Below are 19,832 nucleotides of genomic sequence, written 5' to 3'. Positions count from 1 at the left end.
TGTACCCAACTGCGCACTAGTGCAATGTCAGAGCAATCGTTCTGGTCCTTCCCCAATCCGAGGGTGTTTTTCCCAGAACACACGGCATCCCTGACGCCACCCCACTTGAATGTACCACACTTCGGAAGATAGGTACCTGCCCCAAGTCAGGGGTTTCAGTGTCCTCAAGCTGGTCATCAACATTTTCCCCCGAGGACCCAAGGGGCACCCTTGAGAGTGCATCCGCATTTCCGTTTTCCCTCCCAGATCGAAACTTAATTCGATAGTTAAACTTAGCAAGGCGATCGACTCACCGCTGCTCCAACGCTCCCAGCTTTGCGTTTTCTAGGTGAGCCAGAGGGTTATTATCAGTCATGACCAGCACCTCAGCTCCCGTTAAATACTCGGCAAAGCGTTCCGTCATCGCCCACACCAGGGCCAGTAGCTCTAGGCGAAATGAACTGTAGTTAGCTGGGTTGCGTTCAGTGTCTCTTAAAGACCTGCTGCCATAGGCGATTACTCGCTCCTGACCATCCTGCACTTGTGCTAGTACCGCTCCCAGCCCATGCAGACTGCCATCGGTATGTAACAGGAAAGAGTAATGGAACCGGGCATACGCTAACAACGGAGCACTCGTTAGGGCGGCCTTCACCTCCTCAAATGCATTTCACTGCTGGGGTCCCCATGGGATGGGGCGATTTTGGGGGCCTTGTGCCGTCCCTCTTAAGAGCTCATTCAGGGGACTCACTACTTGTGAAAACTTAGGTATAAATCGCCGATAGTACCCCGCTGAACCTAAGAAGGCCCGAACCTCTCGCAGGGTACGGGGGGGTGGCCACTCCTGCACAACCATGACCTTACTGGTCGCGGGCAGAACCCCGTCCGGAGTCACCACGTGACCTAGATACTCAATCTGACTCTGTAACAGTTGGCACTTCTTTGGTTTTATTTTTAGGCCATAACAACTGAGCCGCCGGAGAACTTGACGTAACTTCTCAAGATGGTCTTCAAATGAGGCCCCGAACACCACAATGTCATCTAGGTATATCAGGACTGATTCAAAATTCAGATCGCCTAAGCAATGTTCCATCAGGCGCTGAAAAGTTCCCAGGGCGTTAGTGAGCCCGAAGGGCATCCGGTTGAATTCAAAGAGCCCCATTGGTAGGACAAACGCCGTCTTGGCTCGATCTTTTTCGGCCATTGGTACCTGCCAATAGCCACTTGCTAAATCCAACGTCGAGAAATATTTGGCCCGACCCAATGCCGACAGATACTCTTCTATGCGAGGTAATGGATATGCGTCCCTCACCGTGTGAGCATTCAATTTGCGATAGTCCACACAAAACCGAAGGGTCCCATCCTTCTTCTGCACCAAGACCACAGGGGCCGCCCAGGGGCTCTGGCTTTCTCAGATCACTTGGTTGTCAAGCATACTGGCCACCATGCACTTCACCTCTTGATAGAGCGTTGGGGGAATTTGACGATAACGTTCCCTAACAGGAGGAGTATCCCCTGTGGGAATCTCATGCTCAATCATCCAAGAACAACCGAAATCCTCCGTATGTCGCGAAAAGGTCTCTTGATGTTCCCACAAGACCTTCTCCAGCTGCTCCAATTGCACGGGGGTCAGTTTCTCCCGATCCACTCCCATCTGGTCCATGATCACACGACCATTCCATTCTTCGGTAGGAGATTCGGTCTGGCCTACTTCGACCGCGAATGTCCAGGAAGACTGTTCATCTGGGCGAAGTTCAAACACTGTCTTATCAGGCACCTTCCCTGCGGGGGCAAACAATTCAGCCAGAATGGTCCCAGCAGGAATTGTAACAGCCTCATCTAAAACGTTGATACATCTGACTGGCACCCATCCATTCTTCACAATCGCCAGAGACTGGGCCACATGCGCCTTGGCGAACGAGGACTTCTCTGGGGCTGGCTCGATGAGTACTTCAAGCCCATTTAGTCTCTGCGCATCCCCCACCGGTAGCATTAAGAGTTCTTCATGCCGGGGCGCTAGCGAGATCGTGGTCCGCGATGGCACTCGGACCAGGCCCACCCGACCCCCCAGGGACCGCAGTCTTCAGGAGATTGCAACTCAGCACTAGACAGTGTAACATTCTCTGGGTGGGTCGATGGTGGGTAGCACGCGCCCAGTATCGGGGTCCCTCACTGGCATACATCTGATGATTTAAATCTCGCAGAACGTTCATTCCGAGCATCACCTCCATCCCTCTTCAGGGAGGGTGGTCCACCAGCACTATCCCTTTCTGATCCAGCTCTTGACCAAACATTTTCAGTTGCATCCACACGATCCCCTTCACTGTCAGTTGGCCATTGTTAGTGGCTGTAAGCCTTATCACTCAGCCGTCCTCGGGAACCACGAGTTGACTGAAGTGCCTTTCGTACACCTCTAAGGGCATTATGGTACATTCGGACCCTGTGTCGACCAAGCATCTCATTTTCCGCCCTTCAAACTCTGCTTCCAGCAGTGGACTGCATGCGAACAAATCTTGTTCTTCTCGTCGAGGGCTTTGTGGGGGGTGGGCCGCTGCTGCTCGCCCTCTCATGGCAGCGGCTGGGAGTTTAACGCCGGCGAAGGAGGCTCCGGGGCTGCAGACATCCGGCAGTACCGAGAGATGTAACATAGTAACATAGTAACATAGTTTTTAAGGTTGAAGGAAGACTAAGTCCATCTAGTTCAACCCATAGCCTAACATGTTGATCCAGAGGAAGGCAAAAAAAAAACATGTGGCAAAACACTAAGCTCCACATTGGGGAAAAAAATTCCTTCCCAACTCCATACGACAATCAGACTAGTTCCCTGGATCAACGCCCTATCAAGGAATCTAGTATTTATAACCTGTAATATTATACTTTTCAAGAAAGGCATCCATGCCCTTCTTAAATAGTAACAGTGAATCACTCATTACAACATCATGCGGCAGAGAGTTCCATGGTCTCACTGCTCTTACAGTAAAGAATCCCCGTCTGTGATTATGATTAAACCTTCTTTCCTCCAGACGTAGAAGATGCCCCCTTGTCCCCGTCTCAGGCCTCAGAGTAAAAAGATCAGTAGAAAGGTCTTTGTACTGTCCTCTCATATACTTGTACATAGTAATAAGATCACCCCTAAGCCTTCTTTTTTCCACAGTAAATAACCCCAAGTGTAATAACTAGTGTTGAGCGATACCTTCCGATATCAGGAAATATCGTATCGGATTGGATCGGACCGATACCCAATAAGTATCGGATATCGCCGATTCCGATACCGGAAACCAATTCAAGTCAATGGGACCCAAATATCGGAATGAAAATAAACCCTTTCTTTCCTTGTAGGTTAATTCTACATGAAGTAAAACAACTAAGAATAATGTAGAATGTATTACGCGAAAAGCCGGCAATTCATCAGCGGCATACACCGGTACCCGACAATTTACAACAGAAAGAATAGAGCTTCACACATAGATTAGATAGATAGAAACATGTCAGTCACATATATATGAAGTACAGTGACAGTGTTGCTTACTGTACTTGTCATTTAGTGTAAAGGATTTATTTAAAAAAATAATAGTGTTTTCATGCACCGTCTCTTTAAAAAAGCCGGCCGGCAATTCAGCAGCGGTACCCGACAATTTAGAATAGAAGGAATAGAGAATCACACAAAGATTAGATAGATAGAAACATGTCAGTCACATATATATGAAGTACAGTGACAATGTTGATTACTGTACTTGTCATTTAGTGTTAAAATGAAGGATTTATTTAAAAAAAAAATTGGCGTAGGGTTCCCCGTAATTTTAGGCTCTAGCGGAGGTTAAGCAGACAGCTGGGGCAGATGTTTGAAGCCTGGGAAGGGGGTAATACCCACGGAGCTTCCCAGGCTACTAATATCAGCCCCCAGCTGAATACCTATCCTTTACTATTAAAATGGGAGACCCCCCCAAAAAATGACGTGGGGTCTCCCCTATTTTAATAGCTAGCAAAGGCTAGGCAGACAGCTGAGGGCTGATATTAATAGCCCAGGAAGGGTGCCATGAATATTGGCCCCCTCCCAGGCTAGAAACACCAGCCGTGATCCGCCCCAGAAATGGCGCATCCATAGGATGCGCCAATTCTGGCACTTAGCCTCGCTCTTCCACGCTGCCCTGGTGCGGTGGCAGGGGGTAATAGTGGTGGGGTTCATGTCAGCGCCAGCTGCCATGAAGCCCAGGTTAGTAATGATGGGCGTCTATAAGACACCCCCATTACTAACCTACAAAGTGTTAAAAATAAAAAACACACACTACACCCAGAAAAAAATTATTTATTTGAAATAAAACACACCATTTTATTTAATTCTTAGTTTACTAAAAAAAAAATAGTTACCTGTCCACGTTCCTGCGCTGATCTCCCATGCACAGCTGTCACATCTGGAGATGTGACAGCTGTCATTGCTGCTGTAAGCTCACACTGCCGGGAGCGGGAGCCACTGACTGAGGTCACCGGAGTGCATTCAGTCAGCGCAGCTCCGGAGACCTCCTTTATGGCACAGCTGTACCGTGGGAATTTCTCACGGTACAGCGGGGCCATAAAGCAGCTAACCGGAGCAGCGCTGCCTGAACTCCGGCGAACCCGCTTATGCAATGACGGGGCTGCTTTACGGCCCCATCATTCTAGCGGCGGCAGCGGTTCAGAGCGGTCACATTCTATGTGGCTGCTCTAAACTGGAGATCATCGTGGGACACTCGTGGACTACTACGGAGGGGTAAGGATAAGGTTGTGGTTTATTATTTTATATTTTATTACAGGAGATCGATGGCTTCGGGGAATTAGGTGTCTAGGTGAGTATAGGTGTAGTTTTTTATTTTTTACTTTATTTTAGGTGGCAATCGGCGGGGACAGGTAATGTATAAACTAATTTATTGTAGGTAACCACTGGCCACCAATGACATGTATTTAAAATTTATTGGGGACCATGGGGCAGTTTAAATAGCAGGATCAGGCTGATGGGAACTACTGCTCCCATCGAGCTGATCCTGCTGGCACGAGTGGACGTGGGACAGACATAGGCCGATGGGAGTAGCAGTGTCACATCGGCCTATGTTTGCCTGCACGCAGACACCGGCAGACATTGCACAGACACCGCACACACCCGCACACACCCGCAGACATCGCACAGACACCGCGCACACCCGCACACATCGCACAGACACCCACAGACACTAATCATGACGGGTCTGGGAGGTGAGGCTGACCTTTGCAACCGTGGGAAAGTTCATGTGAGTTCATGCAATGCAGTCAAGCATGAACTCACATGAACCCTCCGAGGGCACCACGGCTACTTCAAATGAACAGCTGATCGGCATCACCTGATACCTCAGCTGTTCATTTGAAATAACCGGCGGGAAAGCACAGCACAGAACGGGAAAGCCGGCGGTGAAGTCTTTTCACTGCCGGCTTCCCCGCCCGGGTCCTTCGCTCCCCGCTCCTTGGTGCTGCGCTCCCCACCCGGTCCTAACTTACGATCGGGATGGGAGGTGGTGAGGGGAGCGGAGGATCGGGGTGGGAGGCTGCGGGGAAGCAGTATGGGGCTGTGTGATTGTTTAAAAGCCGGCGGCTTTTTACCGCCCGCCAGGAGAATTCTCTCACGCTGGGATGGCATTCTGATGACAGGCTGGATCGCAGCTGAGTGCTGCCATCCAGCTTGTCATCCTTCAGAGACACTGCAGAGCGCAGGCATTATGGGAACTTCTGATTCCGGTATTCGATATTGTAAAAGTATCGGAATTAAGTATCGGAATTCCGATACCGCGAATATCGGCCGATACCCAATATTTCAGTATCGGAATGCTCAACACTAGTAATAACCTGTCTTGGTATTGCAGACCCCCCAGTCCTCTAATAATCTTGGTCGCTCTTCTCTGCACCCACTCTAGTTCAGCTATGTCTTTCTTATACACCGGAGACCAGAACTGTACACAGTATTCTAAGTGTGGTCACACTAATGACTTGTATAGAGGTAAAATTATGTTCTCCTCATGAGCATCTATGCCTCTTTTAATGCATCCCATTATTTTATTTGCCTTTGCAGCAGCTGCCTGACACTGGCCACTAAACGTGAGCTTGTCATCCACCAATACACCCAGGTCTTTTTCAGTTACAGTTTTGCCCAGTGTTTTACAATTAAGCATATAATTATACATTTATTTCTTCTGCCCAAGTGCATTACCTTACATTTATCCCCATTAAAGCTCATTTGCCATTTATCAGCCCAAGCTTCTAGTTTACATAGATCCTCCTGTAATATAAAATTGTCCTCCTCTGCATTGATTACCCTGCAGAGTTTAGTGTCATCTGCAAATATTGAAATATTACTCTGTATGCCCCCTACAAGGTCATTAATAAATATGTTAAAAAGAAGGGGGCCCAATACTGACCCCTGTGGTACCCCACTGTTAACTGAGACCCAGTCTGAGTGTTTTCCATTAATAACCACCCTTTGTTTCCTATCACTGAGCCAATTCTTAACCCACATACATATATTTTCCCCTATCCCCATTGTTCTCATTTTATGTATCAACCTTTTGTGTGAACCGTATCAAAAGCTTTTGAAAAGTCCATATACACAACATCCACTGCATTTCCTTGGTCCAGTCCAGAACTTGCCTCCTCATGAAAACTGATCAGATTAGTTTGACAGGAACGGTCCCTCGTAAACCCATGTTGATATTGGGTCATGAGGTTATTCTTCTTCAGATACTCTATTATAGCATCTCTTAGGAAACCCCCCAGGATTTTACCCACAGTAGAGGTTAAGTTTACCAGCCTATAATTTCCAAGTTCAGTTTTTGTTCCCTTTTTGAATATTGGCCCCACATTTGCTATACGCCAGTCCTGCAGTACAGACCCTGTTATTATGGAATCTTTAAAGATTAAAAATAATGGTCTATCTATGAAGTTACTTAATTCCTGCAGTACTCGCGGGTGTATCCCATCCGGGCCCGGGGATTTGTCAACTTTAGTGATTTTTAGACGCTGCCGTACTTCCTGCTGGGTTAAGCAAGTGACATTTGATGGAGAATTTTTGTTATCACTAATCATGTTTTCTGTCATGCGATTTTCTTGTGTAAATACGGTTGAAAAAAAAATCATTTAGCATATTGGCTTTTTCCTCATCCTCATCCACCATTTCACCCAGACTATTTTTAAGGGGGCCAACACTATCATTTTTTAGTTTTTTACTATTTATGTAGTTAAAGAATATTTTGGGGTTATTTTTACTTTCTCTGGCAATGATTCTCTCTGCCTCAATCTTTGCTGCCTTGATTTGTTTTTTACATAATTTAGTCCCTGACGCCCACACCTCCAGCAGGTGACTGCTCCTCGTGGACGAGATCTTGGATCATTCGAGGGGGGCGACCTGGCAGACTGTGGAACCACCATTCCAGAGGACAGGGCGGGTGGCCCTTCCGTAGGAGTAGGGAGCGGCCCAGCTCTGAGTTTAGACACCTCCAGCTTTAGCTCCTTCAGTTCTGCACGCAGAGCCTGTACAACGTTTACCAGTCTGCCCCCTCCTGAAACTGGCGCCAGACCTCCTTCCCGCTGTGCACCGTCCACTGCCCCCTCGGCCACCAGAGTAGACTCCTCCTCCCTCTCCACCGCGGCCCGATATATCTGCCAGAAGGATAATTCCGGGGTAGCTCGGGACATCTCCATCAGTTTGTCTCGAAGGAGTCTATTGGCTAACCCCATTATGAATTGATCCCGGAGTAAGCGGTCTACCTCTCGGAATGCCCCCATGGCCCCTGGGTCTAGTCGCTGCACCTCATTCAACGTTTCCTGTAAAGTGTTCGAGTACTGCATCAAAGTCTCACATTCCCTTTGGGGCCAATTGAAAAACAAGGAACGAAGCTGGGCCACACGAGCCCGGCCTCCTGAACTCCCCTCTAACAGCTCCAAGATTTTCTCTAACGAGCTCCTCTCTGACTCTGGACGTACCATCACCATCCGCCTAGCGTCGCCCTCTAGTGCATTTAATGCCAACTCTGCCCGTAATGCGGGGGCCAGATTACACATCCGCAGCACACTCCGAACCCTCTCAGCCCAATCCTGCAACGGCATGTTACGCCCGTCGTATTTCGGCATGTGCTGGAGTAAAGCTCCTACCGGCACATATCCTCCCACAGTCGTCGCGGCTGCCAGGGGTTCCGCTACCAGTGTCGGGGGGGGGGGCTGCTGGTGCGGCAGAGTAATTTCTTCCCTCGCCTCCGTCCATGACAAGCACTGGATCCTGCCGACTACGCCAAAAATGTAATGACCGGAGGTCCGAGAGAGATCCAGTAAGTCACAAACTGAGACAGAAATAAACAACACTTTCTTTACTAAAACAAGGATTAGACTAAAATTCAGTATTGAATGAATCAGTCTCAGGTTCTGCCTGGGACACTGTCTCTACTAAATACACACAATCAGCAAAAGCTGAAATCAATGTGCCAATCTCAAGGTTTACAGCTTATGTGAATTATTCTAGTGATCTGGAACAATTTTACCTAAACACAAAGTCAGTCTAGTGAGGGCGGTATATGGGGTCCCCCTGAGATGGCACACTGAATACAATCCTACCACTATAACAATAGTAATGCATGAAACTATACCAATTGCTCTTATACCCTTATTATCAGGATACCCGGGTATCTTAAAGTTATGGTACCGTTAACCTCAGATGCAGTCTATCACAGGCCTGTGAATCGCGGTGGCTGCAGCTAGTCCCGGAAAACTTTGGCGCCAAAGCAAAAACAAAGTTCACAAAAAACAGCAAAAATTCCTTGTCTTGTCGGCCGATTCCGAGCCCACACGCCGGGGACTTTAGTCCTGTAGCCTCAGATTAAGGTCTGGGAAGATCTCTTCACAAAGTCTTGTCAATATCCTCTTAGTGGAAATAGCACCAGAAATCTTCTTTCCTCCCGAAGTCTCTCACTCTTATCCAGTACACCAACCATGTGCTCCATCACAGAAATGGATTCCTAAGTCCCTTCTTTTATCACTCGACACGTGACTCCTTCAGCACAAAGTCTCGAATCCACTTATCATGGACTTCCACAAAACTCCACAGAGCCACACAGCTTTCTCAGCTCAGCACTTGTTCTTAAACAGAGAAAGGGGTAAACAAACTGCACAGGGAAGAGTGTAAAGACAGCGTCTTATTGCAGCTCCTTCTCACAGACTTCCTATCTAGACTGTCACACATCAGACACTCTTAGAACACACACAGTTTCTTGCATTGCCCCTCCTCTGAGCTCAGCCAGGCAAAAGTCACAGGGTCCTAGTGCTCTCCTGCTGTTATCACATTTCACACTCTCACACGCGTATTTTCCTGCTTTTTTTACCTGCGTTTTTTTACACAGGTATAAAAAGCACCTCCATTCACACACTGCTTTTTTTTACGGAGGTGCAGGAGAAATGAAGTGTGACGAGCATGGACACCTGTATGTAATGTAATGTATGTGTCTGTATGTGTATGTATGTAATGTAATGTATGTGTCTGTGTGTTGTGTGTGTACTGTCTGTGTCTGTGTGTCCTGTGTGTACTGTCTGTGTCTATGTGTCGTGTGTGTGAGTGTCCCCCTAGCAGTGTATGTACAGACAGCTTCTGGCTGCAGTACATACACTGCTTAAGTTATTAAAAGAAATAAACTATGGATACTCACCTATCCGATGGATGGGAGAGGCGTCCGGTCCGGTCCCGCGGTTTCCAGCATCTGCCGTGAAGCCATCAGCTGACTGTCAGATGACCGGCTTGTAAATCAGCTGACCGGCCGGTTACAAGCCGGTTAGCTAACAGCTGATCGCTTCACCGGCAGATACTGGAAGCCGCGGGATCGGACCGAACGCCTCTCCCATCCATCGGATAGGTGAGTATCCATAGTTTCTCCTGCGCCTCCATAACAAAGAGCTGGAATTACGCAGTGTGTGAACACCGCTGCGTAATTCCATCGCTTATAATGGGCACAATAGGAGAAAGCGCAGGACGCAGCTGCGTAAATAATTGACATGTCAATTCTTTACGCAGCTGCGCTTTCGCGCTGCGTAAAATCACACAGTGTCTGAACGGCAAAGTGAATTTCCCATTCACTTTGCTGGCAGACACAAGGCACATTGCGTATTTTGAAAAAGCGCGCGCAAAAAAGCGCGCGAAAATATGCAATGTGCGAACGCAGCCTTAGAACCAAAACAAATAGCAGACTGTAAACAAGTGGATGTGATTTAACCCCTTAGTGACCAAGCCAATTTTGATCTTAATGACTAGGCCAAATTTTTGAAATTTGACCAGTGTCACTTTATGTGATAATAACTATGGAACACTTCAACGGATCCCACTGATTCTGAGATTGTTTTCTTGTGACGTATTGTACTTCATAATAGTGGTAAAATTTGTTCAATACGACTTGTGTTTATTTGTAAAGATATCGGAAATTGGCGATAATTTTGATAATTTCGCAATTTTCAAACTTTTAATTCTTATGCCCTTAAACCAGAGAGTTATGTCAAAGAAAATAGTTCATAAATAACATTTCCCATCTGCATCATTTTTGAAACATAATTTTTTTCTCTTAGGAGGTTAGGAGGGTTAAAAGTTGAACAAAACAAAATTTACAAAACCATTGTTTTAGGGACCACATCACATTTAAAGTGACTTTGGGGGGACTATATGACAGAAAATACCCAAAAGATACACCATTCTAAAAACTGCACCCCTCAAAGTCCTCAAAACCACATTCAGGAAGTTTATAAAACCTTAAGGTGCTTCACAGGAACTAAAGCAATGTGGAAGGAAAAAATGAACATTTTACTTTTTTCCACAAAAATGTACCTTTAGCCCCAAATTTTTTATTTTCACAAGGGTAATAGGAGAAAATTGATCTTAAATTTCTTTTGCAATTTCTCCTGAGTACGCCGATATTCCATATGTGTGGTAAAACTACCGTTTGGGCGCACGGCATGGCTCAGAAGAGAAGGAGCACCGTTTGACTTTTTGAATGCAGAAATGGCTGGAATCGAGAGCGGACGCTATGTCGGGATTGGAGAGGGATGGAGCACAGTTTGACTTTTTGAACGCAAAAATGCCTAGAATCGAGAGTGGACGCCATGTCGCGTTTGGAGAGCTCCGGATGTGCTTAAACAGTGGAAGCTCCCCACTGGTGACCCCATTTTGTAAACTAGACCCCTCAAGGAATGTATGCAGATGTCTGGTGAGCACCTTGAACCCCCAAGTGCTTCACAGAAGTTTATAACGTAGAGCCGTGAAAAGAAAAAAATAACATTTTTCCCACAAAAATTTACTTTTAGCCCCAATTTTCAAAGACTTTACCCAGGAGTGTAATGAGCATTTTGAACCCACAGATACTACAAAGAATTTGATAACATTAGGCTGTCATATTGAACATTTTCATTTTTTTCACGAAAATGTAGATTTAGCACCAAATTTGTCATTTTCACAATGGATAATAGGAAAAAATGGACCCCATAATTTGTTAACAATTTATACTGAACTCAATGATGCTCCATATGTGGTCAAAAACTTTTGATGCCAGGCAGGGCTAGGAAAGGAAAGAGCGTTATTTGTCTGTAATAGATTGTGCCATGTCACATTTGGAGAGCCCCTGACATGCGACAACAGCAGAAACTCCCCACAAATTACCCCATTTTGGAAACTAGTCCCCTCAAGTAATTCATCTAGGAGTGTAGTGAGAATTTTTAACCTACAGATGATTCACAAAACTTTTTAACTTCTAGATTAATTTTTTTCCACTAAAATCCTGTTTTAGCACAAAATTTATAATTTACATGAGGGGCAACAGAACAAAATGGACCCCATAATTTGTTCTGCAATTTTTACCAAACACAGTGATGCTCCATATGTGGTTGTATACTACTGATTGAGCACATGGCAGGGATTGGATGGGAAGGAACGCTACTTGGCTTTTAGAAAGCAGATTTAGTTTTAATAAATTGTGAGCTCCATTAGCTGAGCCCCTGAGGTGCCAGAACAGCAGAACCCCCCCCCAGTTGACCCTGTATTGGAAATTTCACTGCCTAAGGTATTCATCTAGGGGTGTAGTGAGTATTTTGAACCCATAGGTGCTTCACAGAATTTTATAACATTGAGACGTGGAAATATGACATTTTTGTGGTAAAAAATTTATTTTTGTATTTGCTGCAAGCTTGTCAGGTACACAAGGGTTAATATGTGAAACTGGAACCCATAATTTATTGCGCAATTTCTTCCGAATATGGTGATGCCCCATATGTCGTCAAAAATTAATGTTAGGCGACACGTCAAGGCTGAGAAAGCAAGGAGTGCTATTTGGCTTCTGGAGCACAGATTTTTGTTGAATAGTTTGCAGGCGACATTTGCGGAGCCCCAAAGGTGCCAGAACAGCAGAAAAAAAACAAAAGTGACCCCATTGTAGAAATTACACGACTCAATGAATTCATCTACGGCTGCAGTGACTATTTTCTAACATCTACGCCATGCATTTTTTTTGGAGAATTGCAAATATGCCATTTTAGTGGCCATACATTGTGCCCCCATATATTGTAGTGCCCCCATATATTGTAGTGCCCCCATACATTGTGTTCAGCTTGTTTTTCTGGACACACGCACCCCGTAAAATTGTTAAGTGCTCTCTCCCCACTACAATAATGCCAAACATGTGGCCACTTACTGCAGTTTAGGCACAGTGGCGCTCAGAGGGAGGGGGTTATTTGGATTTGGAAGCACAGAATTCACTGGATGTTATTTGAGGGGGCGGGAGCCATGTCGCTTTTCCAGAGTCTTTGTTCTACCAGTAACGTGGGACCCTCTATAATTCCAGTGACAGATGATGGACCTGAGTGGGGGCTGGTTTTGTGCAGGATAAATTAGGGTTTTTATTGGTAACATTTTGGGGTACATAATATGTTTTGACGCTTCCAGAATAAGGCTGGGATCACAATCTTGTGTTCTACGCTCAGCACTTACATCGGGGTTTCCGTGTAAATCCCACAACAATGCTTTTTAGAAGAAACCCCAATGGAAACACCCACTATAATGAGGCAGATGGAGACACTTTGGTGTCTGCTCCGGTGGTATCCATCTTTTTAGGCGTGCACAGATCTGTGGTCGTCCACACTTGTGCGCTAAAAAGACGCCTAAAATGATAGGATACCATCAGAAGAGAGACCAGTCCAAAGGGACTCCATTTGCCTCATAAGTGAGTGGTTCGATCTGGGGGTTTTGTCTGAATTGCGTTTTTTGGGATTTAGACGGAAACCCTGCCGTAAGCGCTAGGCGGAGATAAATGTGAGCAGAGCCTTATTCCAATTTTTGGGAGGTAGAATGAACAAATAGACAGCACTACAAGAATGGTTCTTATTTTTAATTTTGCAAGGTTCACCGTGCGGTTTAAGTGATAAGGCGGATTTATTCTTTGGGTCGGTGTGATTACAGCGATACCAGATTTTTTTTTATAAAAAGCATTTTTTTTGTCGCCATATTCTGAGAGTTGTAACTTTTTTCTTTTTTGGCGAATAGAGCTGTATGAGGGCTTATTGTTTGCGGGACGAGTTGCAGAATTTTTGGTACCATTTTGGAACACATAGTAATTTTTGATAGTTTTTTATTCAGATTTTTCAGACACAGAATGAACAAAAAACAGCAATTCAGTTATTGTTTTTATTTCTTATTTTTTGCGCTTATCACTTTCGGTAAAAGTGATAAGACTGATTTGTTCGTCGGGTCGTTACGATTACAGCGATACCAGATTTATATTGTTTTTTTTTATGCTTTGCTATTTTTACACACTAAAACAATATTTTACAAAAAATAATTTATTTTTGCATGATCATATTCTAAGAGCTGTAATTTTTTTTTTTTGCCGAATGAGCCATATTAGGGCTTGTTTTTTGTGGGACGGTTTGGAGTTTTCATTTATACAATTTTTTTTTTAACATACGATTTTTTGATCGCTTTTTATTCACTTTTTTGTGAGTCAGTATGAAGAAAAAGCGTCATTTTTGGCGTATTTTTTATTATTTTTTCATGGTGTTCTCCATACGGAATAAATAACGTGTCAGTTTTATAGTTCCGGATGCGCGATACCAGTTATGTGTACGTTTTTCTGTTTATTTTTGTTTTATCATAAACGCTGCGTTTTGTGTAGCAAAACGGATTTTAGTGATTTGTGTGCACTTTTTTTTGTGATTTTTTTTTACTTTTTTTCACTTTTTCACTAAGTCCCACTGTAGGGACATGTATCATTTTCACTTTGATCACTGATCTCATACACTGCAGTACCATGGTAACCATAGGAACCCGTGATTATCATCGCGGGGGTCTGATGGTTGCTAAGACCACTTAAATACTGCTGTCACGATTGACAGCGGTATTTTAGGGGTTAATCGGCCCCAATCGGCTTCAAAACCGGCCAGGAAATTTGGCCACGGGGCGACACTACACTATTATTCTTCAGCGCCATTAAAAAGCAGCACTGAGGAATAAGGCCCCTTAACGACCGGATTTAAAAGGCATATTGGCGGTCGTTAAGGGGTTAAGGAAAATGTATATATTTTAATACCAGGTTTTTATTAGTTCTTACATTCCATATTGATTGATTGTATAATATATTTTTATCATGGTTAGATTAATTTCTCTAATATAGAGCTCCAAATTTAATTTTAACAAATGTGTTAGGGACATGATTTTGGAGACTTTACTAATATATACGGTAATCAATTAACCTACAGAGAGCACGGAGTACATTCCCACTCAAACAACAAAATATTAGTAATTAAAAACACATATTTATTCCATCATTTAAAATATACATACAAAAGGGACAAAAAATACATATACAAATAGTAAGTCATTCGGGGTGGAAGTCACAAAACAGAGCCACAAGAGTACTCAATCCTTATGCCCACCATATAATAATGTATATAAAATAGATAAGGTAATATCCAGCAATAAATGGAAGAATAGTAAAGTATCTAAGATTTGGCAAGGAATATCACACAATCACCCATAGAGAAATACCTATAGGTAGTTGGTTACCTGATAGGACCCCCCCTACATACAGGATCTAGTGGGTTAAAAATACCATCATATTTAGATCAGAGGGGGCTTACCCATATGAGCAATAGGAATTAGCGTGCGACTCTGAAAGCCCCGACGCGCGTTTCACGTTGCTTCTTCGGGGGGCTGTGGTTGTGGCAAGCTACTTGGCATACCTAAATACAATCCCGGGATTGGTGGCAGGTGGTACCGCTGATTGAAAGCGGCGCATGAGCGGCAAGCAAAATCCCCCATGGCGCGTCACGACAGGCAAAATTCCCGGTGGGAGTGCGGGCGGGAACAATGCGTTCCAAATGACGTCACTGACCCGCACCACCATCATAACGGAAGCCTCCCAGGACGCGCCATGTAGAGGAAAGCGCCGCGCATGCGCGGCACAGCGGCGGCCATCTTAAGTAAGGGACACAAAGAGGGTAAATAAGTATGGCTAATAGTTCACATGTAGTGGTGTATACACACCAAGGGAACAAAACGTAGATGTATAGCAAGAAATTCAATGAATATATCTCCTCCTTCAAACCACAATACATGTAGAGTCCCCAAATCTATATCGTGTCTTTAGATACCATATACTGAAGGAGGGAGGAGATAAAAAACACAGTATACATAAATCACATAGATATTACAAATAGTGGAGCCATATCACTAATGCATATTGCCAAATAAATCCTGATGATTGTCTCCAGTCCAGATGTATTCTGATGGATCCAGAGAGTTCCCAAATCTCTTCCCTCACCTCAAGAGAGTTCCGTGTGCGCGTTAGGGAACATGTGAGGGATATTTTAGCAGCCAGGGAAGTCTCGGACATCTCTATTCTCAAAACTATCCCCCGACATTTTCGGTTGCACCATGGTTGTGATCCCTCCCTGCTTAAATTTTGTGGCATTGACCGGGTGCATTTGGGGATTAGAGGAGGGAACTATAAACGTATTCTGGCACAGCGTGAATGCCGTTGGATTACCATCTTGGACACGGTGTCCCCTCGTGGCCTTAATGAGCATAACAGTTTTGCCTTTTTCCTATGAAATCGTTCATTCTTCCTTGTTTTTAATGTGTGGTTTTATATTTATTAATTTTTTGTATTTGTCCTTAGTTTGTTCATTATGGCGGCATACAACTCATGCATTCCGGAGTTTTGATTTCTTGGCATTTGGACTATGTATCATCAGTCCTCAGACATTTAGGAGGCATTTTTCTTTGGAGGACAATTTGAAACTTACCTGTATATAACACGAAGATGGGAAGAGATTTGGGAACTCTCTGGATCCATCAGAATACATCTGGACTGGAGACAATCATCAGGATTTATTTGGCAATATGCATTAGTGATATGGCTCCACTATTTGTAATATCTATGTGATTTATGTATACTGTGTTTTTTATCTCCTCCCTCCTTCAGTATATGGTATCTAAAGACACGATATAGATTTGGGGACTCTACATGTATTGTGGTTTGAAGGAGGAGATATATTCATTGAATTTCTTGCTATACATCTACGTTTTGTTCCCTTGGTGTGTATACACCACTACATGTGAACTATTAGCCATACTTATTTACCCTCTTTGTGTCCCTTACTTAAGATGGCCGCCGCTGTGCCGCGCATGCGCGGCGCTTTCCTCTACATGGCGCGTCCTGGGAGGCTTCCGTTATGATGGTGGTGCGGGTCAGTGACGTCATTTGGAACGCATTGTTCCCGCCCGCACTCCCACCGGGAATTTTGCCTGTCGTGACGCGCCATGGGGGATTTTGCTTGCCGCTCATGCGCCGCTTTCAATCAGCGGTACCACCTGCCACCAATCCCGGGATTGTATTTAGGTATGCCAAGTAGCTTGCCACAACCACAGCCCCCCGAAGAAGCAACGCGAAACGCGCGTCGGGGCTTTCAGAGTCGCACGCTAATCCCTATTGCTCATATGGGTAAGCCCCCTCTGATCTAAATATGATGGTATTTTTAACCCACTAGATCCTGTATGTAGGGGGGGTCCTATTAGGTAACCAACTACCTATAGGTATTTCTCTATGGGTGATTGTGTGATATTCCTTGCCAAATCTTAGATACTTTGCTATTCTTCCATTTATTGCTGGATATTACCTTATCTATTTTATATACATTATTATATGGTGGGCATAAGGATTGAGTACTCTTGTGGCTCTGTTTTGTGACTTCCACCCCGAATGACTTACTATTTGTATATGTATTTTTTGTCCCTTTTGTATGTATATTTTAAATGATGGAATAAATATGTGTTTTTAATTACTAATATTTTGTTGTTTGAGTGGGAATGTACTCCGTGCTCTCTGTAGGTTAATTGATTCCATTTGGAGTTCCCAATACACTATTTTTTATACAAATTGTACAACTTTGCCAGTTCGGTTCAATAGTTTATGTAATATATACGGTAAGTCTTACAGTTTCTCATCCTGCATATGTTCCTGAAGCCTTCCTCGCACACTATACAGCACTACTGTTCTCAAATAGAAAAACAATGCATCTGGGAAAGGTGCTTTTAACTTGTCTGTATGACTTTTCTGCTCCTCCATCAGCTGTCCTTTTGATAACAGGAGAGCTCTGCAGTGTAGGAGGAAGGCTGCTCTAACTATTGCAGGAGGAGAACCTGGCATACTACTGTATTAGTAAGTGCCACAAAAATCATGTCCCCAACACGTACAGTAAGGACTGGTTGCCAAGCTAGAAGCAATGGCCTGTGAGCATGAGGCCAACCAAAGCTTGCTTACACTTGTCTGCCATGTAAAGGTTAGAGGTAATCAGGCTTTAAATCCAGCCAATGTTACATAGGTGGTGGTATTGCTTTCATGTACATCATGCATACTTGCCCTATAGAACTTATAATATCTACCTTATATACTGACTCTTTTTTCCGTTCAACTTAATTTTCTTTTAATTGTTCTTTGTATTGTTTTGGAAAAAAAAAAGCTACTGATAAATCTCAATAAAGGTATAATTGAAAAATAAATAATAATTGTTAAGGAAAGGAAACCAAATCTAAAATGTATTTTTGCATTTCTTTGTGGTCTAAAAAGACATTTTCAAATGTGAAAAACAGACAAGTATTTCCTTTTTTTCCACCTGATTTCACCCCCCCCCCCCAAAAAATGAACTTGTCTTGAAAATAAGATGCAAAAATGTTTGGCTATCCAAGCTAGAAAACATTTTAGAGCTCTTAAAAGCGCAGATATGAAATACTCCAAAATGTTTCTGGTTGGGAATGGAGGAGAATGGCCCAGTCTTGAACTGCTTAAAAAAATATTACAAAGAAAAAGTTCAAATTATGACCCTTTTTTCCCAAAACATTAATAATGAAATCTAAAAAAATAACGACTTTTTTTTGGTCACTTCACCCCTCCTCCCCCAAAATATAGAATAAAAAGGTATTTAGAAAGTTGTATGTAACCCAAAATGATTCTAATTAAATAACAACTTGTCCTGCAAAAAATAAGCACAGAAATAATAACCAAAAAACTAAAAACATTATGGCTCTCACAGCAGAAAAACAAAAATGATATGAGTCAAGAACAATAGCAGACAGACCCCACTGACTTATAATGGGGACCGTCAGTTTTTGTCATGGTGTTTTCCATGCCAGATGTGATCTGAGTGTAAGTTGTTCTTACCTCTATTGTCTCAAATCTAAGTTTTTCCCTATAAACTGTAAATAAAATCACTTTCCTATAGACTTACAATGGTAAGGTAAAGTCCCTGTACAATATATATGACAAAATATCATATTGCAAAAAATTCGAAAGCTGTCGCTCTATATTTAATTTATATATAGATGTATGTCTGCAGTTAGGACAAAGCAAAACACAATCACTGGTACTCTAACATGGATATACTTTAGCAATAATATTAAACTTGAAACTACACAAGTCTAAAAATTATCCTTACCTACCAACTAGGAATGAAACTGGTTTCCTTACCTGACATTTTAAGTGTCCGTTTTCTATAAAAGGAATTTTCTGATGTGTCACTGTCAGCGTACCAAGAATTAAATGTCTGTAGTATAAGGCAGTCAGTCTGCGATTCGAGTCACAAGATCATTAGAGAAGCGAATGCAAACAAAGCCAGTAGGCAGCGTGTCCCGGCTTTCTCATTCATCCAACGTGCTGAATTGTTTCCCTTGGAAACAAGAGCCACGCAGATCAGTTCCCATCCTCTTCCACAGAATTTGTGCAGTTGGTGACCATCACAAGTGATAATAGACAGCGAAGAGCAGTGTATGTTTTATGCCCTACGCTACTGTAGAGGTTAGCACTTTAGTGTTTTTTGTATGACCCTTTGTAATGCATAACAGCAGTGCCAAAAAAAAAAAAAAGATGGAGGGTCTTAGATAATCACTGGAGCAAATGCTCCCATTCAAACTGCTGGAGATTTTAGCTCTTTGGAATTTATTAACTAAACACTAAAATAGCTTAACCCTCACAAACAATAGGATAAAGAGAAAAGTCTAATACAGCTCATGCAAAGTTCATGAATAAGAACCAGGATCAGGTCGTACATGTGAAATATTGACCAAATGACTCCAATGTTGCACAATGTACAACACAATGTGATGTTTAAGTTTCATTGGATGTACCACACTTTTACTAGGTTATACATTATGGCTTCTGCATATCTAAGTTTTGGCTATACTTTATTTTGTCATTAGGTTCAATTGGAATATTTCCGGAGTTTGAAACGTCTCAAACTAAATTTACTTATTAAAACCTGCACTACACTATATTACCTCTAAAATTCTTACT

General features: G+C 43.5%; 1 protein-coding gene across 1 annotated transcript in view; it reads right to left on the bottom strand.

The window, feature by feature from the left end:
- NQO2 (N-ribosyldihydronicotinamide:quinone dehydrogenase 2) overlaps window positions 1-19,197 on the bottom strand; it is a 117,586-nt gene extending 98,389 nt beyond the window's left edge. Inside the window, exon 1 of the mRNA XM_073678696.1 lies at window positions 19,011-19,197. Coding sequence (XP_073534797.1) covers window positions 19,011-19,017 — 7 coding nt within the window. The 5' untranslated portion in view covers window positions 19,018-19,197. The remainder of the gene's footprint in view (window positions 1-19,010) is intronic.
- Between the last annotated feature and the right edge of the window lie 635 nt (window positions 19,198-19,832).

This window comes from Phyllobates terribilis, unplaced genomic scaffold (genome assembly GCF_046119375.1).
Source record: "Phyllobates terribilis strain yellow unplaced genomic scaffold, ASM4611937v1 Scaffold_4__5_contigs__length_816908805, whole genome shotgun sequence".
NCBI classification, from domain to species: Eukaryota; Metazoa; Chordata; class Amphibia; order Anura; family Dendrobatidae; genus Phyllobates; species Phyllobates terribilis.
The sequence above is the reverse complement of the archived record's forward strand: the minus strand, read 5'-3'. Positions and strand labels throughout refer to the sequence as shown.